Source organism: Pyrgilauda ruficollis, unplaced genomic scaffold (genome assembly GCF_017590135.1).
Source record: "Pyrgilauda ruficollis isolate IOZ18807 unplaced genomic scaffold, ASM1759013v1 scaffold13, whole genome shotgun sequence".
NCBI classification, from domain to species: Eukaryota; Metazoa; Chordata; class Aves; order Passeriformes; family Passeridae; genus Pyrgilauda; species Pyrgilauda ruficollis.
Window position 1 is genome coordinate 10938767 of NW_024511432.1, and position 23902 is coordinate 10962668.

Consider the following 23902-nt stretch of genomic DNA (forward strand, 5'->3'; position numbering starts at 1 on the left):
GCCCCCCGCGCGGGCCGGGCCCAGGCGGCGGCCCCCGGGGGCGGCGAGGCCTGGCGGTGGCCGCGGCTGTGCGGGTTGTTGGCGCTCTCGAGCGGCAGGAAGTCGGGCGGGGGGTCGGCGCGGGGGGCGCGGTACATGCCGGGCGGGGAGGCCGGGCCGGCCGCGGCGGGGGCGCTCTGCTGCTGCTGCTGCTGCTGCTGTTGTTGCTGCTGCTGCTCCTGCTGCTGCTGCTGCTGCTGGAAGTAGAGGTTGCGGACCCCCTGCGTGGTCTCCCAGATCTGCATCCACAGGCGGTTCGAGGGGCCGAGCTGCTCTGGCTGGAACCAGGCTATCCGGGGATCCATCAAACGGGGACCCACCCCGGCTGATCCGCTCCCCGCGCCGCGCCGGCCGCCGCCGCCGAGACCCTGTCAGCGGGTCCCAGCGCTAATGGCGGCTCCTATGGAAGGGCAGCTCCGCGCCTGCCTGCTCGCTGCTGCCGCCGTCGCTCCACAGCCCCCGCCCCTCCTGGCGAGCGCGGCGAGGCGGGGCCGGGCCGGGAGAGCCGCCGGCACGCGGGCCGCGCGCAGCACGCCCGCGCCCCACGGGGCAGCAGCCGCGCTCCGAGGGCCGAGCGCTCGTTCCGGCCCCGCGGGCGCCCGAGGCTCCGGCCCCGCCGCTGCCAGCGCGCCGGGCTGCGGCTCGGGCACACGGAGAGGTGCGGGCAGAGCCGGAGCAGCGCTGCCCTGGCGGCACACGGACAGCTGCCGCTGCCCCCCCCCCCCCATCCCAAAACTCTTGTGAGGACGCGTAGGGGTAGTTCAGGGTCTTCCTGCCTTCCATTCCGCACCAGAGGAGGGGCAAAGGCAGCCTAGGTGCAGCCTTTTTTGTAGATGGAAAAATACATCACATACACAATACCCCAAACAGCAACAGTGAGTAGTACCAGTTCTTGTCAGACTCGGTTTTATTTTTAGTGTTTTCATACTACAGCCTTAAAACATCTTTAATATCAGCTACAAAGTTTCCAGCATTTTACACGAAGGGCCTGCTGCTTCCCCCACTTGCAGAATTGCATGGCAGATGATTTCCCTTTAGGAAGCTGGAGGTGGAGGGTTTAGAATTAAAAAGTCGCATTCCAATTTCAAGCATTCTGTGAACAGTTTGCAAAGAAGACTTAGCACCATTTCCTGGTGACAAGCAAAGTCTGAAGTTCTGGCTTCTCCCCACCATCCCAGAGCAAAACATACTGTCCTCAGCACTCCTCTGTTATGTCACAGCGTGTCTGATCTGTATAGCCCAAGAGAAAATGAACCACGGCAAGAGGGTGAAATCTGGGGTCGAGCTGACAAACTTAATTGCTTTGAAAATCAGGACCTGCACCTAAAACTACTAGTGAAAGCCAAATGGAAACTGGTGGGACTTGAACATGTCTTGGAATTGGGAAATAACCACTATGAATAACCTTATTTTCCAAACCCCATATTCTTCAGTTATTCTGAGAATTATATATGTAGCAGGAAAAGGTAACAAGAAGAGTCTAAACAATATTCCCTGCACATCAAAAATTCAAATTAAAAAGTTTCAATTAACAAACATTTTTAAAAATGCAATGAAGAAAATTTTAAGTCAAATAAATTATTTTACATTACCCTTAAGAAGGTAACAGCAACCTTCAGGAAAAATAACTGATTTGTTTTCCTTTTTTAATAAAGCTAATTCTGCAAAAAAATCGGTGATTTAGTCTACACTCACAGCACATCAATGTCAACAAGTTTTGTTACAGGACTGAGGTTTATTAATTTACAGGATTCCTCAGTAGCAACCCTAGTCCCAAGCAAATATAGCCAAGATACAATACAGGTGGTGTAGTAACACAAATGCTTTAAATTAGCAAGTATGCCATGGGGGGCATAAAAAACAAAACCCACACTTTAATATGGTCAAATTGGGGTTTTTTTGATCACTGGTTTGAATTTTAACACTTTTATTTATGAAAAAGGGAACTTCCCAGGAAAGGCTATCTGGAAACATCATGCATTTACTAGCTGAATCAGCCATTCTTCCATGAGTTTTTGGAAGTGCTTTTCACTCTCCATTTGAAGGGGCAGAGAGGAGGGAAGAGGCTAATGCAATATTCCTTAAAAGTTGAAAAAAATTCACGTCAGAGGAGAAATGGGATTTTTATCATAGCAGGAACAGAAAACCAGGAGAAGCTTTACTGAAAGCCCAAGACATCTTTCAGCATGGTGCAGGGATTTATCTGAGCACCTCATAATGCCAGGGCAGCATCAGGACCCTCACTGCTGAGAACACACAGCAGCCACAACCCAAGAGCCAACAGATTATTACCCTGGGATCTTACTTCAGCTCCCAAATAGTTTGATTAAAATCCATAATGTAACAGTAATGCCAGGAGCTCCTGGCACCCACATTCAAAAGAAAAAAGCAAGTTCCTACATCCTCCCGTGTGCAAAGCTCCAATTAGGCTTTATGTGGTTACTGAGTTATGTCTGTATGTTTGACAAAATGACTCTCACAGAGAGAAGAAACTTACAGAAATTATACAGAAACAAAATGAAATTTAAGTGAATTTACTTAAATGCTTTCAATTTTTTCCCAGAAGGTACAAAAAAATAAGTTTTAAAATATCTGAAATCAGACCGAAAAACCCCCCACCACTCAAATAAAAGCTTCTTCAAACAGAAATGCTCACCGTGTGTCAGCCCTGGTGGAAAAACTTCAAGCGCCTTCATTTGCTGTCTGAGACCCCAGATTTTGCCAATTATTCTAAAGTTATATATCTTAACAGCTTGTCCAGAACAAACAATATATAGATTGTTTGCTCAAGTCACTTGTGCCAGAAAGGAACAATTACATTATTTTCAATCACCACTACCATTGCCTGAATTGCAATTTGCAACAGTAAATGCAAGGCTAGATGTTTCCATCCAATCCTCAGGAATGTTTTTATTGAAAATCCCTCACTAAGGAAACAGAACTTGAGTTTATGGACATTTTTGGTTGGTTGTTTTATGTTAATATTCCACAAGATATTAATTTAATTTGTAATACTTAAAATGCAAACTGATTTTAAATTTATTAGTTCTCCTACGCAGTTCTCATTTTGTAATTTTACTGTGCCCTCATTTTTTTTTCATATTTGTCTCTCAAAATGCAAACATCAAACCAAGCCAAGTACTACTGGTTGAAGTTATTCCTGTTCCTCTAGGAAGGCATCTTCAAAAAAAAGCAAAAAAAAGCCCATACTGTGCAAAAAATTACCTTCAACACACACCATAACCCCCAGAAAGTTAGACTATGGGCTTGACTGTGGTATACAGCCATCTTCTGCTTCTGAATGTCAAGGCATGATGTATAAACACCAAATATACATTTAAATCTTGCCACTTGTTTCTTTTCATAGAGAGCAAGAATTAAATCACACAAGTGATAATTCCTTATTTCCACAGCTGGGAATTCGACATTTTGCAAGCAGCAGAAATTGTCAGTGGTCCTGCTGCTCCTGAACAGGGCAGGGGACCCACAGCCTCCTTCACACTCTACTTGACACCAGAGCAAGGTAAATTCAGCACCTATTTTGGTATTACAGCTCAGCTCAGAGCCAGTTTGCCGTGCTCAGCATCAGGCAGGGACACAAGCAGAGCAGCAATCCATACCTTCCAAGGACTGTGGCTTTTAACTGAAGCAGACAGATGATGCCTTAGGGACCAGAATAAGCAACCCAATTCAGATACCTGTTTTGATAGCAGTCTTATCTGTGCGATTAGATCAACTGATGAAGATCACTTACATATATTTAGTATCTATTTAGTTATGCTACACACTGTCTACATCAGTCCAATTTCTGCCATCAAGATCCATCTTCCCCTTTGTAGGCTGTAAAGGATCTTGTCTTTGTCTGAAGCTTACCCTAGACCTATTAAATAAACCAGTGTTCAAAGACCCCCAAAACATTTAATTTTCACATTATCATCACTTCTGCTGCTGCCTTGATTTTCCTTAGTTGTGTCAGAACAACTTTTGTAGCCCCAATCTTGTAGCTTAGCTCTTTTGTGCCAGTGTATCTCACCTGGTTTTAGTCCCTGATTTGATGCCTTCTTTAAATCACTCATAACTTGCTTTGTCTTCCATAGATGCATTAATATTGCATCTTTAAGTGATATGGTTTGTACTATGCACCAATCTTATTGTGAAAATATTTTTTCAATACGTTCAGCTGATCAGTGCATAGCAAAAAAAATAATCAGTGTCTTCCTACTGCCAGAATAGTTTAAGACCTAAATGTCAGTCTGTTTTTTCACTTGAAGAAAAAAAACCAGTCTAACTGATTATATTAGGAAAACCATGTTTCTAATGGATGCCCTATCTTCTGTATATTTACCTGCAACTGCCAGATTTGTATTTGCAGATTAAATGTTTCTTGTTATCAACCTAATGATATTATCAATAACCTAAAAGAAAAACCGAAAACAAAAACTTAAATACTTTGGTTTTCTAATGGTCCCCAGGAAAAATTCTGGCTGCTACACTTGTAAAATGCAAACTCCTACATTTGGGACAGTGCTCTTGACTAAATGACCAAAGGACAGCTTTGGAGAGAAGGACCAAAGGGTCCTGGTGGACAGTAAGCTGAAGCCAGCAGAGCACCCTTGAAGTGACAACAGCTACCAAATAACAGGCTGTGCTGGCAGAAGCATGGCCAGCAGGACAAGAAAACCAATTACTTGCCTCTATTCAGCACCTAGGAGATCACATCTGGAGTAGTGTGTCCAGTTTTGGGCCCTCAGTACAAGACACAGCAGAGCAGGTCAAGCAGAAGGCCACTAAGATGGTTGGAGGGTGAGAGGGCATACAAGGAACAGCTGAGGGAGCTGGTTTTATTTGGCTTGGAGAAGAGGGAAATACAATTGCTGTTTTCAGCTGCCAAGTGGGGGTTAGGAGATGGAGCCAGGCTCTTCTTGGTCGTGTGCAGTCAAAGGACAAGAGGCACATTTTGCAGCAGGGGAGAGTCCTACAAGGCACAAGGGAAAAAGGCAAAAAATGTGTCTCCAGTGAGAGAGGTCAAGCTCTGGAAAAGGCTGTCCAGAGTTGTAGAATTTCCATTCTGGGAGATGTTCAAGGCCTAGTACAATCTGTCTCCCAAGTCAGCCCTGCTTTGATCAGAGGACTAGACTAAGAGACCTCCAGAGATCCCTTCCAATCTAGAACATCTGCAATTCAATGTAGCAACCAGAAAATGAGAGCAGAACTTTCCACGTGGAAGTCCTTTAAGTGCTCCAAACAAATACTAATACCTTTCATCAGGCTAACAGTACACTATCCTCAGTGTACAGCAAGTATAACTAACACCAGGGTTAAAATCCACACACTGTAGGGTATTATGCCATAATCCACCTCTCCTCAGCTGTTACACTGCAGACCTCTTCAATGCCTGCTTTGCCAAATCCTGAATAACCTTTCAACTGCCCCATGCTTTTGACTTCTAGTTTTTTCTAGTCCAGCCTCAAAGGCCCTTGAGCCCTCCCAGTCCCACCTTCTCACTCCTTTGAGTGGCAGGCATCACATCACACATTTCATCTGACTCCTGTAAAGCAACAGCAGCAACAGCATTTCCAGGCAGTACAGCTGCTTAAACTCATCTTTCCTTCCTCTTGCAACTGACAAAATACCTTGTCAGGATTTCATAAAGTCAGTCATTTCAAGTTACCAGTCAGTTCTGAAGTCTACTTTTCTTTTAAAGACTGAAATCTAACCAAGCAAATTTGGTCTTTTTAAGTTCCATGCTTTTAACATGGGAAAAATTTTGCCAAAAACTGGATGTCTGAGCTAAGGCAGCACATTGAGAGAGAAGAAAAAAACCTCCCATTTCAAAAACCAGCAAAACAAAATGCTTTTGTGTTTAGTTGTGGGGTTTTTTCTTGAAAAATGTGTATGAGAGGATCTCATTCACAGAAACAAAACCAAAGCTTCTGATATATGGAAAATATCATACAATTTGCATGAAGCAAATTGTATTTTTAAAAAATTTTTTTAAAAATTGCATTTTTAAAAAATATGTTCTGTATTTTACAGCTTAAAAATCTCCACCACAAATATTTGCAAAAGGTATTTTACGCAAATATAAATTTACTTCAGGTAATACCTCAGTATAAAAAAATACTTTCTGTTATGTTTACTACTTCCCAGAATTCAAACTTGTGATGATGTAGAATTACAAGGAAGACTGTAAAATAGGAGACTTCATTTCCAGAAATACCAATCAAAATAAAGACAGGGCGCTGTGTCTAAGTGTAGAATCTGCTTACACTGATTTTCACAGCAAAAAGCTATCATACTTTTAATTTATCATAAATGAATCTGAAAATTTTCTCCTCGTGAACCTCATGAAATAACAGATCCAAGTGTTGACTGGAATCTACACATTTGTCACATACTTCTTTTGGGAAGTCTGCCAGAAGTGCCTGTGCAATTCTAGGAACAGGTAAGAGCAAATAGCAAATATAAACATTCTCCCACTGCTCCATTCCCTGAAATAGACCTTGAGCTTTTACTTTTTTTATTTTTCCCAATCTGTCACCTGACCAAGAATATTTTCAGAATTTCTTTTTCACACAAGTGTAGTTTTCTGCCAGGGTACATGAAGCTATCCAGGCAATGATAGTGGTGCTATGTACAGACCTCAGGACCTGAAGAGCACCTTCTTACCACTCCAACAATCTCAGGGTATGCTGAGATTGGGTTTTTTATGCTGGTATGTCCTTCGTATTGTATCAACCCAAAAGTATAAAAATACTGAATGTTATAAAACGTAGCATTAACATCAAAGCAAAACTGCTCTGCTCAGTAAAGGTTGGAAGTTGAAAAGAGTTATATTTTTTTAAAACATGACTCAATAAGAAAAACCTTAAAAGTTCCTCGATGTTTCAAGTTGGGGTTTTCCCTAGTGTCTCCTGATATGCAATGAATCTTCTCAAATTCATCTTCACATTGTCAAGAACACACAGTTGATCTGTACTATATTGTCCTTTGCCTTCTTTTCGCATCTGTAAAACCAAAAGAACACATAGTTTACTCCTGGAGAAGTTTCTCCTACCAGATCACCTCAAGTTTACTGTAGTTCTGTATGGTGGTGTTCTAGGAGAACTCCAAGGTGCTCCCGTGTGCACATGTGGAGCTCAGCAATTATTTCTGCAAGTCAATTTACTATAATGCACTGCTGTCTAAAACTAGACTAATGGCACATTATTTCATCCCAAAATCTGAGACATACACTTCTTCTCTGTGGATTTTTAGATGGAAAACCTTGCACATTTAACCTAACAACTGAAGCAGCATCAGGTATGTACTTTGTGTGTACAGTGCTTGGCTTTTGGGCTACAGAAGTCACTCCTCAGGCTGCATCTGACCAAAGAAACATTGTGTGGAAGGTCATTCTCTGTTTAAGTCTAGGATGTACCTAAAATTACAATTTAGAATGCCAGCCTTGTTATTCTTGAAAATACAGGATACATGAACTGTTTTAATTAACCAAGAATGGAACAAAAACATCCAACTGCTACTGCAAGTTAAAAACCAAAGATGTCAATGTAACTTCAGAAAGGACTTTTCTTCCACCTCCAGAGACATCGGCAGGATGTTTTGTACAACTGTTTCAGAACAATACAGTAATTTGGACATCAGTAATACTGATGGTGTAATGCAGATGTTGCAATTCAGGTGCTGCACAGTTACTTGACACATCCATGAATTTTAAGGTACTTGCTTTCCTCTGAACTGGAGTATCAGAAAATCAAATGCTTTTTTTCCGTCACCTTATAAAGTAAGTGTATCTTCTAGGAGCCCAAAACTCAACCTTTAACCCACTTTGTGTGCTGAGACCCTGAGCAGGCTGCCCTTGATGCCTACCCTCATTCTGAACACTGGCTGAAATTCCTTCAGTGTTGGAAGCAACCTGATCTGTAACGCTGCCCTTTCTGCTTCTTCGCCATCTGCAAATACATCAAAAAGTGCATCCAAGGCTTCCCCTGCTACCACAAGAGAAGATTCCTTCACAGCAACCTCAAGAAGAAATTTTCCAATCATCTGTAATGAGAAAGAAGAATTGATTTTTCCAGCAATGTTAAAGAAAATTGAAAGAAACATCAAAATTCTTTTAAGCCTGCAATGCAAAGTTTGCTTTTTCACCTTCAGTGTTTCAGCTGTATCTTGTCCTTTTGCCAGGACACTGCCAGAAATTCCAAGGATGCTCACCACGTTCACTCTAACACTGGCATTGCTGCTTTGAATACCAGCCTCACATAAAGCCAGTAGCTGCTCGGGAGTCATACACTGCTCAGCAAGGGGAAAGGAGGGAAAGAAGGAAGACACACATGGTTACATTTTCATGGAAATTTTGAAATATGACATTTAGACACTGTACTTTTACAGAACACAGGCAAATTCTTAACAGAGTCCTAGATTATGAAAACTTTTAAGAATTCTGAAAATGCAATTACGAAGAAATTTCAATTCCCTTTCAACTTGGTTCTTCCAGAACATATCCAAGGCTGACATGAAGTTGAAGGAAAAGTTCTGAGATTTTCACAAATTTATCTAGCTCAATAGCTGCTTCCAACTCATTACAACTTACAGTATAAAAGCTCAGTTCTCAGTTTAAGGCCAGAAAGATTAGCAGACTATCTAGTATTGTGTCTTCTATACCAAATTATTATGCTTCATTCCTGTATTCAACTAATTCATATCCAACTAAGATTCAAAGACCACCAGCTAGGTGACATCAGGAAATAAAGAAGCCACATTTCTAGGTGCTAATTTTCTATATATTTGTCATTATAATTATCTTCTAAAGATACCTGTGGCTTATTGCTATTCTGGTTTTGAAATACTTTTCATCTGTTTTCATGTTGAGGAGATATATTAAAAAAATATTCCTGTAAGGTCCATGAAAAATACAGTTAATGATATTAATCTGTTCTTCCAGAGCTCACAACTGCTGAAATTTTGAACTAAATTTATATTGTTTTGTTTCAAAAACTTTCCAGCCCATCCTCACAGGAATTTGAAATACCAGAGCATTTGAGTTTGAAAGCTTTTACCTGGGAGATGTTCTTTGATGCCATTGTTTGTAGAAGAGCCCTCAAAGCACTGGTTACAGCTTCCAGGAATTCTGTGTCTGTAGGGAGTTCTGTCAAAGAACAGAACCCAGAGCCAGAAGTTAAACAGAAATATGAGGGACACAGGAAGCAAAGAAATACAAATTCCTTAATCTCTTAATTGCTCCTCCAGGTACTACCACAACAGGAAAATCTAGATTTTCAGAGACTGGTCTCTGTAGGTTGTAACCATAGTGATTTTTTTGAATTCAGCATTGACTGCATCTGGAGGTTAGAACACAGCTGGGCCTCCTTTCCAGGCACATCCCTGGTTAAGACTTAAGGGACAGTGCCAGCCACTGTCACCAGAACAGCAGGTGAAAACTGGTATTACATGGAGGCCACAATACAGGAACCGAGAAAACTGCAGAAGCTGACTGCATACTTCACCTCCTTTCTTCTGCCTTCTTAAGCAAGCTTTTCAGACACCCAGAACACTGGACTCTTTCCAATTCATATAAAGAGCATGTTTTCCGGTGGTTTAATAACATTCCAGGAATGTATGACTCAAACACTGCATTATTCTTGTTTAACTACAAACTCATCAGTAGCAGCCATCACCTTCAATCTGTGTTCTGCATTTCTTGAGGCTTTTCATTTTCCTCTTAATGGGTTTATTTTCTGCACCACTCCAGATGCAGAACTTCTTGATTTATGTGCATCTCCTCCCTTCTCATGTAAACAATCAGATCTTTATGCCTCTCTTTAACCCTGTAAACCACAGAATTCCTTCTAACCACATGCTGGTATGTTATCAGCTCTATCTGGCAGTTTTCATTACACAGCATTTAAACATGAAAAAACGGGCCTGTGCCAATTAATTAATTTTAGCATGCTTAGCTGTCTTCAGATAGAAACTTCTCCAGCTTCATCTGATAGCTTTCTATTACAAAGTATAAGATGCAGACCCAAAATATTGGAAGTTCTCTCTTCAAGCATGAGACATATTTTATGTGAACTTCCTTGGATATGTTTTCATAGATATTTTCATTTCTGCATTTTAGTTTTCCACACACTGCACTCAGTAATAATGCTCCCATAGACTAATCATGTCTTTAAAGACATTGAGAAAAAAGTGTGTTTTGCAGGCAGATGCATTTTCAAGCACTAATGCAGTGCCATTTTATACACCACAGCAGAGCACTACATAAGCTACATCTATGGCTACAAATGGAGACACTTGAAGGAAGGGAAGGAAACTAAACTTCTTGAGCTTCTAAGAGATGAGAAATGACAAAGCCACACATATGCCAGACTTCAACAGAACTGTCTTAGGGAAAACGTTTTCTGACAGTTTGGAGAATTGGCAGCTTTTCCAGGCTCTAAGAATCGCTCTTATTTTTTGAAGACCCATCACCACTGACCTTAAAGCAAGATTATCAGAATAGTCTGAAGGATACAGCCTGTCAGGGACCCACATCCTCAGTTTGGAAACAGGTGGGCTTTTCTTAAAACTTTTTTTTTTTCCCAATCTTGGTTCAGCTTCTTTCATGTCAGTAAAAGAGAGGTCATAGCATAAATGATCCAAGAGGATTGTGGAAATGATGCTGCTCTCATGTATAGGGATCCCAGAAAGCAGCTGGAATGCTGGAATCCAGTAACACTGTACTAGCAGATGTATGGGGTGACCTTCACAGTATGTCTATGTAATAATGCACCCTGGAGGAACTACAGTGAAGACATTCTAGTGTTTATCACAGAACCTGTGAGGCTGGGAAAGACCTCTGAGACCAGTCCAATCTGTGACTGATCACTGCCATGTCAACCAGACCCTGGCACTGAGTGCCACGTCCAGTCTGTCCTTAAACATCTCCAGGGATGGTGACTCCACAGCCTCCCTGGGCAGCCCACTCCACTGTCTAAATACAGATCTAAGATATACATATATACACACACACACACACAGATATATATACATATATACAAATATATATACATATATATAAATACATACACATATATATATTTTCTAAAATAGTAATTTTTGGAAGAACTAAATTTATTACCTTCTCTGTTGAAATTGAAGCACAACCAGAACAGGCAGCTTTAACACTTAGTTGTAATAACTTTGCACACTTTCTCACTACAAATATAATTCCAATAAAGATAAGCCATCATAAACATAAAACACATCCTGGGGACAAGGTGGCTGCTCTCCTTTCTAATGTAATAAGCATGAACATTCTTGAGATTTTTGCACCAATTGCTTCTGCCATAATTTGGTAAGATTACTAGGAAAAATGATGTGAAAGACTGTGCTAGACATGTTTTGTTTTCACATCTCCTTAGGCTAGTTACGCATTTAAAAAGAAAATGTCCCTTCTTCTTCATGCTTGTCTGATTGCTCAAAAACTGGTATTACCACAAATACCATCAAACAAACAGTTCTGGTCTCCCAACAAGGCAGTAGTAATCCACTCAGGAGCTTTCTGTGTAGACCCAAACATGAAGCAGATTCTTGCACTACGAGCAGACTTGCTCAAGGTGCAGTTTGGATAAACATATCTAAACAGGATACACTGTCGTGTCAGTACATGGCCAACATTCAGTATCCTTATCTTGAAGGACCAGAGGGATAAAGTTAGTAATAAACAGCATGGGAACATGGCTACCTTATATCTAGATGATCAGCAAAGGGGGTCAGCAAGTCCCCTTTACTAAACATCTTACCTGTTTTAGAAAAGATCAGCTGTGAGAGATGCTGTGCAAGCGACTGAAGGGCTGAAGCTCCCCCAAGACAATCCACATCTGACACCAACAAAATGCTCTGAAGACACGTTAAAGCTCTACACTGCACTGCATTCAGTCTGAAACAAACAAAAAACACACTGAGCAGGTATTTTTGAACACACCTGTTGAAATATTAAGAAGAATCTTGAATTTAATAAGGCTGTGATCCAGTATGCAGCTCACAAACATTTGTGTCTCTTTTTTCAAAATCATATATCAGATTTGCCAGTTTACAGATCTTAAGAGCAGCTCAAAGATGGACAATCCTTCTAATAGTTCTAAAACAACTGAATATACATGAAAAATAGTAAGAGAGACAATGAAATGCCTACTTTTTAATTAATGGTTTCCAAGATGGATTGTGCGTACAGATGCCTAGAGCAACACTGTTCGGAAAAGCAGTTTTTTCCAGAATCTGAGGAGGGGAAAAAGAAAGGTTTATCAATAAAGCCCTTTTTTCTTTTCTTTTTTTTCTTTTTTTGGTTATAGTGTGTTCATAGGGAAGACTGAAATTTTAGCTTAATGTCAAACAGATAGTTCAAACTACATACTTCAAAGTTTTCCAGATAGCAAATGTCTCGCCTGCTAGAAATCCCACAATTTTCCTCTATCACTTAAATGGTGCAATTATACACTGGGTTTAGCATAAAGTATTTTCTCTTCAACTGTACTAACAAGAGGTGATTTTCTAGGTCTCTGCTATTCTTTCTTATTTAGCTCTTTCTTCTTATAGATTCTGCTACAGTATTTTCAGATAGCTGGAAGTCTGGAAGGCCTTGCCATGAAACTCTGGCTATTAAGTACAAAAAGCCCTCCAAGTTTTCACCTCACACCTTGATGTCTTAGCTCAGAATTCTACAATGCTGCTGAGCTAACACAGTAACTGATTCAAATAACAAACTTCACCGTTACAACCCCAAATAAAAATGAGCAAAACAACTCTGAAACAAAAACATCTGATTTCCTGTCAGTGCCAAATACTGTATTTCAGACATTTGTACAAAACAGGGGGAGAGGAACTTGCACTTTTTCAGTGCTGACTGTTGCCATTCATTAATGTTATTTCCACCTCATTTAGCTAATACAGAAATCTGGCTGTCACGCTTCAGCCAAGTTTCCTTTCTTTCTGTGGGTAATCTTTTTCATGTCCAAACTGAGGAATAACAACCTTTGTATTTTGGGGGGAAAATATTTTAGAAAGACCTACCAGATTTCTGATTTCTGTTCTCATTTACATGAGCAAATTATTTATTTGCAAGGATGCACCACCTCTAGGCAAAAAAAGTGAGGCCAAACTTACTTAAAAAAATGCTCCCTTCCTCCAGGTGGATTGGAACAATTTGTTTGTCTAATCTGGGATACAAAGCAGGAACAAGGGAAAGACTTGTTCTGGAAATAATACAGAAGACAACACCTTCTTTGGAATGAGGTTGTTCAGAAATGCTGAGTTAACTTCATCAGAGAGGCACAGGGGTGACAGCAGCAGCCCACTCCCCTCGTTGTACGAGTTTTCCATGAACAAGTCACTCTCATCACTGCTGGACAGTTCTTCCCACTCATCATCAGAGGGATCTGAGAACACAAGACAGATTTGTAAATGTAACAGCCCATATGCAACAGCTATCCTATCTCCCAATTGAAACTGGCTTCTCCAAACACCTTGGTTAAGGAATCTTGAAGTTCTTGGTCTCTAACAAACTCCTCACAAACCAAATGCCATTAAGCAACAGTTCTAAATATTTTGTTAAAAATATTTTATACTCACTGAGGCACAAATATTCTTATGAGAGGTTCTTCATATGTGGGCACGTTAATCTGTGATATTAATGTGTTGTTTAAAAACATCAAAAAAGGTATAGAAGAAATATTTCATAAAGATGTACGAAGATTTTAACTTAGGTTGTACCACTTCATTTTCTGAGGTTGATTCAAGCATGCAAATACACGAGTTTAACTTAACTTGTTTACTAACTGCAGTCAGTTTAAGGCAATTGTTTCCTGTGGCAATACTGAAGGCACAGACAGATGTCCTCTGCCTGGGCAATAATTGGGCTGGATGAAGATGTTACTGTCTCCACAGCAAGGTCAGTTGAAACAAAAGGATGACAGCAAAGAAAGCCAAATAATCTCTGATAGTCATTTCAAGCAACACATTTCACATAAATTAAACTAGTTTTATAACCTTAAACCTGAACTAGGGTCATACTTACATGACTTTTTCTACTAGCAGATTTAAGGGCAGATATGGTGAGAGGAGTCGAAGTTCTATTACCAACAGGCTACTGTGTGAATAATCTCTCCACAGCTGAAGGGGGACTGGCAAGCACAAACTAAAATCACCCTCATTTATATTTGAACTCATATATCTACATCCACAGAGTTTGCACTCATTTAGCTGAAGTTTCTTTAAATCTGGTTACATTTTAACTAATGTTTACCCAAGTCCTAAGTCTACAGGTTGGACTGATCCTTCTTTCCAACAGATGAAAGCTCCGTGTACATAGGTCAGGGTATTTAACTACTGTGACAAAAAAAAAAACCACCTATCATATTGATCCCCAAGTAATTTTGTTTGACAACCCAGATTCTCATGAGATGTATGTCCTGTAGTAACTACAGGAACAGCCATGCACTTCTGTGGCCAAAGGTAAATTCACTAAAAATACAGCAACAAAGATCCAAATGAATGCATTTCACTCGCACTGTGCAAGTTTAAGAATTTATTTGAAGATGATGGTTATGGTTTATCAGATGTGTAAAGGTGTGTAAAGATGGCAAGGTGTGGCAACTTGACCACACAGGCATCTTATGGTAATATCCAATTAATTCTACAGCCACAACTTGCTGGTGTTAATAGCCTTTGCATGAGAAAATGGTTGTCTTTCATGCTTTACTAAACCATAGCAGCAAGAAACATGAAAGCAAAGCAGGACATCCCCTTTTCAGTCTCCTGCCTCTTCTAAAAAATTTTGCATCTTTAGAAAACAAAGAAAGCAAAAAACATCCTTCAAAACTAATTGATAACAATACAAGCTGACAATGCAATTCAGCAATAACAAAGACAGCAGTTGTCATAAGTTGACAGCGAGTGACCAGGGCAGAGCAAGAACTGAGACCTAGAACACTGGCCCATAACTATGATCAGGTTTCTTCTAATGTTCTGGGAAACAGAGGCATTTCCAGCAGCAATCCCATCTTACCTAGCACTGGTGACCCAAGAACTACAGACTGGAGAGCAGTGCTGGAGTGTCTTGGCTTCTTGCCCAGGTGCCCATCAAAGGGGAGCACTCTGCTCCTTCCAAGCACTGGCCAGTGCTCACTACAACGCATCCCTCACCAGCCTGGTTATTTCTCTCAGCTCTGTTGCAAGCTGAGTGTTTTTATGAACTCAGCATAATGGCTAAAGCTATTTTAGTCCTCAAATAATTTGAAAATTAAATGAACAGATGCCTCTGGATTCCTCCTAATTTCTAGAGACTGTCTGCCCACGAATGGGTAAAGTACTGTAGCAAAATACAACACAATCAATCTTACATTACACTGAGTGAATGGCAGAATATGCAGCTTATCCACAAGAGATTTTCCAATTAAAGGGGAAAGCTTATGAATTACAGCTCATTAGATGAGAAATGCAGTTATGAAAGGAGCTTCATACACTAGGTGCAGAATTTCCTTGTGCTGTAAGAGGAAAAAAAAATTACCATTGGGAATTACATACAGGTGTTACTGTGGATTTTATAAGAACCTGAACATTTTACTCAGTTACTTTCTACACAATTACTCCTGCATCAGGCTAAAGCTACAATAGCAGTCAAAGTTTTCAGGTTTTGGAGGATTTAGGGGATTAGTTTTGTTTGTTTGTTGTTTTTATGAAACAGAATTTGATAATCTCTCATTTGTTTTCCTGAAGATTAAAAGAAAAACTATCAACACAGAGTTTCAGAGTTCATAAAAGATACAGAATATCTATATCCTACTCCCCTCCAAATAACAGTCTCTCTTTCTCCTCCTCCTCATGGCTCATAAAGGCAGAACTCTGGAAGCCAAGATCTACATTGTTGCCACAGTTTCCTGCAAAAGCTGTCCCTACTCCTAATTTTGCAACACTTGTAGTATCAAAACTAAATCAAAGCTATAAGATTCATCTGCTTTACAAAATTTGATGCCCCCATGCTGCAATCAGATTCACACACATCTTGCATCAGAAGAAGTCAGACCTCACTCTAACAAAGATTTTGCTGCAACACTTTAGGAAATATCTCTCTGGCATGAGTGCTTTTTGTTTGTTCTTAAATGTTGGCACATGCAGTATCATGCAAAAAAAAAAAATTAAGCAACAAATGCAGTATCATGCAAAAAAAAAAAAAAAAAATTTAAGCAACATAAGTCACTTAAACTAAGGAAAAACAATTAAATTAGTAATAGAAATGACAACCCACTTTGCTGCCAGATGAGGATATCAGGGACAGTATGCCCAGGGGCATTTGCCCTTAGAAACCTTAGATGAGCAAAGAGCAAATTAAAGGTGACCTATTCAGAAACAAAACACACCACAGCACTTGCAATGAACGAGACTCCTACAAACCTTCACTGCAGCACATATTAACAATGATTTCCAGAGCAGTCTGCTGGGCCGTCAGTAAAGCTGTCACTTCTTTCAGTTCCCACTTATCAGACTAAAAAATTAAAAACATGAACCAAATTTGATTTTGGAAAACAACATTTAAGTGCCATTTAAAGTATCCAAGCTGTCAGTTAAAAATACAGTCCCAGCCATTTCCTCTTCTCAGTCTACACCCAAGCTTGAAAAAAAACCCCAAACACAAACCCAAGCAGTGTTATCTACCATCTTTTTGTTGGATGTTCCAGAGCAAATTTTATTCTCAAGAAATGCCACTTGCACTAAAGCTGTCCAAAAGCCAGTCAGCCACACTTACTGGAAGTAAATCTGAAACGTCATTTTCTCTTCTGAGTTTTCCTTTTGGTATTTCTTCCATGTTATCATCTTCACTCAAAACACAGTTTTCTGCAGTATCACTCATGTTTTCTTCAGTTTCTGCTTCCACAGCAAGTTTTAACCTATTTTTCTCAGCTTCATTCATACGAATAATTGTTTCACCAGCATCTATTGCCAATGATTCTGAAAATATCTTCAGGATTGCATTAACTGTGCTTCCCAGGCTGCCTGGTGGAATGGTATCCTTTATATTCCAGATAGTGCCTAAATATGAGGTAACCAAATTATACAAAATTATTTAAGTGCTCAATTCCCACCACTGTAATAGCCATTTTGTAAGGACACAGCCTCCACTACTTAAAATACTCAGTGCTTATATTCCCTATAAAATGTTCAAGCCTTTTCTCTACAGATTTTTTTTTTTGCATAACATTTTGTAACTAATCTGTAATAATTGCTATGCCCACATCTTAAGCTCAAGTAAATTTCAGCATGTAAACATTTACAGAATATTTATGTGGAATGACCTTGGTGTCACTCTGTACACCTGAGATAACAAATCAACATGGAGAATCATTTTCTAAGGAGCCTCAAAATTAATTTATTACACTCCAGTATCAAAAATCATCATGGTTAAACATTTGAGGTAACAAGAAGAATTCAAGGTAGAGAACCTGAGGTAAAAAAAACTTACAGCTAGTAAGATCAGAACAACTCCTGTACCACTTGTTGACACATTTAACTGTTAAAACCTAAATGAGCAGTTAAAGTGGGCTATCACACTGAGCAGGGGCTGAATTCAGAATCAAGCATTTAAGCCAGTTTTAAAACTAGTTGCAAATACCTACTTGCAGTTCCAAAAGGCAGATATAACCTCACCAACCATCTGTACACCTCGACAATCAGATGTCCAGACCACAGCAGAGAAGACAAAGGCTTCTGTCCTTCCCAGCCTCCTTTACCTGCCATGCTCCCCATCTCAAAGCAATGAACTCCCTTGAGCACTGTACCTGCTATCAGTGTTCTCAGAAGGATGTGCTTCATGGTGCTCTCTGGACTCAACATCACTGTTTCCAGTATTTGCTGTGCAGAAGCATTAAATGAAGAAAGAAGATCTGGATTATCTTCTGTCACTGCCTGCAAGCAGTTTGCTGCAGCAAACAACAAGAGCAAACGTAATTAACAAACCCAATAGTAGCTTTTGCTCTGCTAATGAGAAAGCATTATCTTCCTGGAAGCTGGAGCAATGAAATGCTGACACAGGAAAAAAATTTCATGCAGCATCATGTTGTAATAGTCTGACACTGTCCTTCACAAGCTGTGTTTTGGATTAAAAGACATTCTGGGGCAAACCCATACATAAAACAGATGAGAAAACAGAAACAGATACCACATCAGCCATGGAACTGGTTGTATTAATTTGAGCTACTCAAATTCAAATTTATCCATTATATACTGACAATGGACAACATAAAAAAATGCTGGAAGCACACATACCTGTATGACCATTATGAAACTATAAGAACAGTAAGACTGATAAAACCAGACTGAAAGTGATTGGAATTGTTTGGGGTTTTTTTAGAAGGACTGTCTCCTCTGCTCAACAAATTAAACCCTCCATTACCAAAACATGAAAACAAAATGAAAAACACAGCCTCCCTCTAAAGCCCTCTTCCCACAAAATTTTTCTTCCCATGTAACCACCAATAAGCCATTCTCTTTTGGACTGAAAACATGCACAACAGATGTCAACTTCTTTATTTTGTGCTAACCAAAAATTAATTTACAGTCTTACACTCAGTGCAAAATTAAGCAATGCTAAAGCAGGTCCATTATGCAATGAATACAGTATCAGTGTTACATTCACACAATTAAAAAAAAAAAAAGAAAGAAAAAGGTATCTTTAAAGCCTTATCTTCTCTTTTTACCACTTACCTACTGAAATAGCCAGATCCACATTTGTGGCAAATTTCTTCATGTAATGTAAGACAGCCTCCAGACATCCTTCTTTATTGAATATGTATAGGGCAGTATTGTTGCATTCACTAATGGATGGAAAAGATCAGTCAAACATTTTTGCAGGAAAAAAACTCCTGTGGGAACAACCTAAGCACCCCATACTTGTTATTACTCACATTTTTAAAACAAACCTAAGAATTATGCATTAGTCAAAGAGCTATCCTTCATTATTGAGGTTATGATAACTCTATATGAGATGCTGAAAGAGAAGCTGCAAAATCCTGGACACTTTTGAGGAAAGCTGGCTTGTGCCAGCTGGTTCCTCACACAGTGCTCAGAGTTTATCTGGGAGCCTAACTACAGGCTCCTGCTGGAGTGTGGAAGGCAGCTCAGAGCTGTGGGCTGCAAGCCAGCCCGGGGCTTCCTGCAGCCACAGGAGACTTCACCCACAAACCCACTGCCAGCAGAGCAGGCTGCTGCCTCCCATATCAGTGCCCACTCACTCCACAAAATGACTGCTCTTACCATTCAGAAATGCATTTACTTTCATTATCTAACAGTGGGATTTGTGTTTTACAAGACTAATTCAAACTAAAAAAAGCACAGGAGCTAGCTAGCTACAAGGGTCTTCAAAACTGTAATTTTGAAAATATTATGTCTCAGCATCAATGCCAGTTTTTTTACAATTTTATCAGTATCAAACTTAGCAACGAAACAAGCAGTTCACACTCATTACCACAAAGTTCAAAATACAGAAGTGATTTACATCACACTTAATGATCATACTTCCTGTTTTCAAGCACTGACTAAAAAGCAAAAAAAAAACAAAAAAACCAAAAAAAAACACATAACATTGCAAGATGCTGAACAAGGAGTTTATCTACTGTTCTAGATTCCAATCCCTAAAAAATAAATATCCCTGTTTAGAAATAAGGCCTCAAGCCAGCAGCCATATCACACAGACAGGCAGAGGGGCAGTTCCACTGAGGCACTGTACAGTGCTAAACAAAATCCTGCATGCAAAGTGTACAATGTGAGAAAAAAAAGAAAGAAAAGAAACCACACAAAGTTCAAGGAGAACTTTTGGAACAGATTTGTATCACTTCAATGTTTACAGTAATTTCTGTATTAATAGTGTTGCCATTTCTCTTCCTTCACCTGGTGTTTCCAATATAAACTACTAATAGACCAATTTACATTACTTTCTCACATAATAAGTAAAATTTTAACAGTGTCTCAGAAACTAAGGGATAGTTGCCCCAAACAATTAAAATTAATTTTTGGAATGACCTGCAAAGGAAGTAGTATAAAAACTCCTCATATTCCTAAAGCACTGATCAGAATTTAATTTTCCCCATCGCTTGTATCATGATATGGATCTACAAGAAATACCTGCAAGAAGCCACAACCCAAACAACAGACTATGACAGAACATGTTCAGGAAACAAAATCAGAACTCAGGATGAAGAACCAGTTGAAAAAAGAATTTGTTACTCTTCTAAAACTAATTACCAACTTCATGCACTTTTAGAATCCTTCACTTAAAAAAGTAATCTATACTAGAAGATAAACTTCTATTTCAGATGAGATGAGGGCTCATCATTATTAAAGCAAGGTAAATGTAGGAGCAACACAATCAGAATCAGCAGATGAATGCATCTTCCCACACCAGGACAATAATTTCTTTTCTTCCTCAATTACCACACTTCTTTTCAGGAACAATTCAACTTAGCTAAAATGCCAGTGTTTACACAGTACTTACCATATATTCCACAGCAAATTAATAGCCTCATTGGCTATGTCTTCAATATAATTTTTGTTAATCCCTCTGCATTTCTTTGGAGAGTGCTGGTTAGCATCCAGTCCAGTGCTGCACTACAACCAAACAAAAGAACAAGGGCTGGGAAACAATCAAGCCACAAAGAGAAGCAAAACTTTAAAGTATCAGCACTGAATGGAGAGATCCTCTCATGCAGTGTTTATTACCAGAACACCTGACTAATTTCCTTTCTTTATGAAAACTTGAATGCTTGGTAACTTTTCTCTTGTAGAAAGACTCTTACAGTACTTGCTTTGCAGTTAGTCTTTAGAAGCACTTTCTAATAAAAAAAAAAAAAAAAAAAAACTTGGGAATTTTAGAACCTGAAGTACTGTTTCTTGCTAATAGTCTGTATGCAGTTGTCAACAGCTGTTTCTAACCACAAAGATTAACTCAGCTAGTACCTTACTATGCTCGATAGTAATGCTATTACTCATATTTTAAAACGGGGAAGAAACATATAGAAAATGATGATATTGCTCAAGGTTGCTCATACAAAGACAGCAGGTAAGAGAAATCAATGCAATATCCAAACTGCAGTGCAACACCTGGACCAAAGAAAGAATACAAATTCAGTACAGGTTATTCTCCACTTACAACCCAGCTATACATCCAAATATCCACTGAGACAGAATTGCTCAGCAAAAAAACCTCACTAGAATAACGCTGCAACATAAATGAAGGACCTTGATTCTCACTGACAGAATAAACTTAACTGACATTACAGACCCAAAATCTCCAGACTTTTCACTCAAAAATCATCCTAGGCAGCAAACCTCACCACGGATGCAAGTTAGCTGGCCAGAAGCCAGTGGTTAGAAATCTCTGGAGTAACTTCTGTATCACTAAACCTATCAAAACATGCTTTTAAAAGATCTTTCAAGTCCCTTATTGTAATAACAGCTATAAAAACAGAACTGTTTTTCTATATGGGACAATTCAATGTCTAGATCAGGTTTAAAATCAAAATAAAAATAAGCACACCTCTTTCAGAAGTGCAACCAGGGGTGTCATGATGTCGTTGGTCACCATGTCATCACAGACATCAAATCCTCCACAAGCACTCAGATTTCTAGGGAAAACAAAAAAATTAATGCTTTGGATGAAATACAATACTTTCCAAGAATGTTTCAAAAACCCCATGCCTTTGATATTCTTCTCTAAAGGTTATGGTACTTTTTGTTTGAAACTCAATTTGCTTAAACAATAGCTTTAGTCTTCTACCTCACTAACACAAGAGAATAACTTTGGAGTTAGAAAAAACATATGATTTCCATTTATTCATTAAGCATAATTAGAAAGCTTATCTGTACTAAAACATCACAACACAAAATGCCATCCAAACTGCACTCAAGTTCTCTCTATTTCCTCATAAAGCCATATATTTCATAAAGCCTACTCCTGACATGTAACTCCCACAGAACGAGAAAAGCCCCTCTCTCACAGACTTCAGCTGATGTAGGCATAGTTCCTCAGACCAGAATGAAAGCAAGAGAGGCTGGCACTCAGTTCACAGCTGCCAGCACAGAACCCCAGTTTTCCCCCCGTGCCAGGATGCCCCATTCCACCCGAGCAGTAGGGAGTGCTTACCGGAGAGCACCTGCAGCTGTCTCCCGAACAGCCAAACTGTGATCCATCAGCAAGGGCCCCAGACAGCGCACCACGTCCCGCTGCACGAAGGCTGGGATGACGCGCTGCTGCTGCAGCAGCTTGGAAATACTGGCACAGGCATACTCCCTCACTTCAGCACTGGGATGCTGCAGCTGCAGAGACAGACAGGGCACATCAAACTGAGGGAAAAGGGAGTGGGAGGGTTTTACTGAGTGAAGAGATTGATCAGGGCCAGCACTGTGGCTCTTGTTTTACTGCTCCTGAATGGAAGCAGGAATTTTTAACTTCCATGAAAGCTTATAAACCCTTGCCTGGGTTATGTGTGTTAACTTTATGACTAGATAAATGCTATTCTGGATATTTGACGAGACAGACATAGTCCGGACACAGATCTGACACTAGCTGGCACTGGTGAGACCTCAAATAGAATGTATTAAAAAAAAGACTGAAGTGGGGTGGAAAATATCATCAATAAAGTATAACAGACATAACACTTGTCACCATAAAGAAAAGCTGAAGAAACATAAAACACCAAAATAAAATTTATAGCCTTCAAAGTACAAGCATCTGCATAACAGCAAGAAACAAGTGTTCCCTACATTCCCCAAGACAATGTTGACACGTGCTATAACAGAGTTTTAGGTGAGAGACTAGAATTACAATTGCAAAAATAACACAGTAGAAGTGCATGTCCTGGAAGGCCACGGGGTTTGCTGAAAACCTAGCAGGTAAACATCTGCTGAAGAGCAGAACCGAAGAGCGGTAACATCAGATCCTGCCTCTAAAGAAAAAGGTGTCTCAGCTCATCCTCACTTGGCCATTATTTATTCTCTCTACCCCTCTCTTTCCTAAACAGGTTAGTCCAGAAGAATAACTAATCAGTGATCTGTTCAGTGAATTAGGTTGGGTGAAGCGAGCAAAGGGGACTGAATTTCTTAAAGGAAAACGGATTTTTGCTTCTGACTCTAAATTCACACTCTCAAAAGGAGATGTACATCAGTTTTCACCTGCAATACTTAAGCCAGAACTATGGCCTACAAGTGGCCAAACCCAGTCTTTTTCAGCATTTTCTATCCCTCGTTCCTTACTTATGGCTCTTGAACACTTGGCTCTGACCACCCGCAGAAGTCTCCGGCCGGGGAGACCAAACGCAAGCCCCGCAAGAGCTGCGTGGCAGCCCCCGCAGTGTCGAGGGCACGGAGCTCGCCCGCAGCGCGCAGGGCAGCGCGGGCGGTGCCGGTGCCGCCCCGCCGGCCGCGCGGCCGTGACGCCGCGGGAGCGACGGCGGGGAGGGGAGGGGAGGGGAGCGGAGCGGAGCGGAGGGAGGCGCGGCCCCGCGCGGCTGCTAGGCTCCTTCCCGCCGGGGGCGGGACCGCGCCCGGGCCCTCGCCCGGCACCGCGGCGGGGGAAGCCGAGGCCTCGCCCCCCACGCCCGGCCCCGCAGCCGCCGCCGCTCCCCCGGTCCGGAGCGGGGCTCCCGCCGAGCCCGCCCGCGCCCGCCGCCCGCACCTTCTCCAGCAGCTCCGCCGCCGCCTCCTCCTCGGGGCCGCGCTCGCCGTCGCGCTGCTGCGCGGGGTCGCGGGGCGCCCTGCGGAACCGCCGCGCCCGGCTCTTGCCCATGGCTGCGCTCGGCGCCGGCGCGCCCACGTGTGCGGCCCCGCGCAGGCGCCG

The 23902-nt window shown here is 40.8% G+C and overlaps 2 protein-coding genes across 3 annotated transcripts in view; both read right to left on the bottom strand.

Moving 5' to 3' along the window:
• The window catches only part of TENT4B (terminal nucleotidyltransferase 4B), a 39381-nt gene extending 38882 nt beyond the window's left edge, over window positions 1-499 (bottom strand). The window contains exon 1 of the mRNA XM_041458929.1: window positions 1-499. This exon is cut by the window's left edge and continues 189 nt beyond it. Coding sequence (XP_041314863.1) covers window positions 1-344 — 344 coding nt within the window. The 5' untranslated portion in view covers window positions 345-499.
• A 436-nt stretch (window positions 500-935) lies between these two features.
• HEATR3 (HEAT repeat containing 3) lies at window positions 936-23872 on the bottom strand. Of its 2 annotated transcripts, XM_041458617.1 has the most exons (16): window positions 23741-23867; window positions 22211-22383; window positions 21605-21692; window positions 20564-20676; window positions 18778-18887; window positions 17853-17993; window positions 16823-17106; window positions 16471-16561; window positions 13300-13457; window positions 12218-12300; window positions 11826-11962; window positions 9099-9187; window positions 8188-8331; window positions 7909-8085; window positions 6907-7046; window positions 936-5014 (listed from the first exon to the last, which is right to left on the bottom strand). In XM_041458617.1, the coding sequence occupies exons 1-15, from the start codon at window positions 23849-23851 to the stop codon at window positions 6927-6929; spliced, it is 2019 nt and encodes a 672-aa protein (XP_041314551.1). In that variant the 5' UTR covers window positions 23852-23867; the 3' UTR covers window positions 936-5014; window positions 6907-6926. The 2 variants fall into 2 exon arrangements, with proteins under 2 accessions (XP_041314551.1, XP_041314550.1); XM_041458616.1 differs by lacking the exon at window positions 936-5014 and having other exon boundaries at window positions 6854-7046; window positions 23741-23872.
• Window positions 23873-23902: the final 30 nt, after the last annotated feature.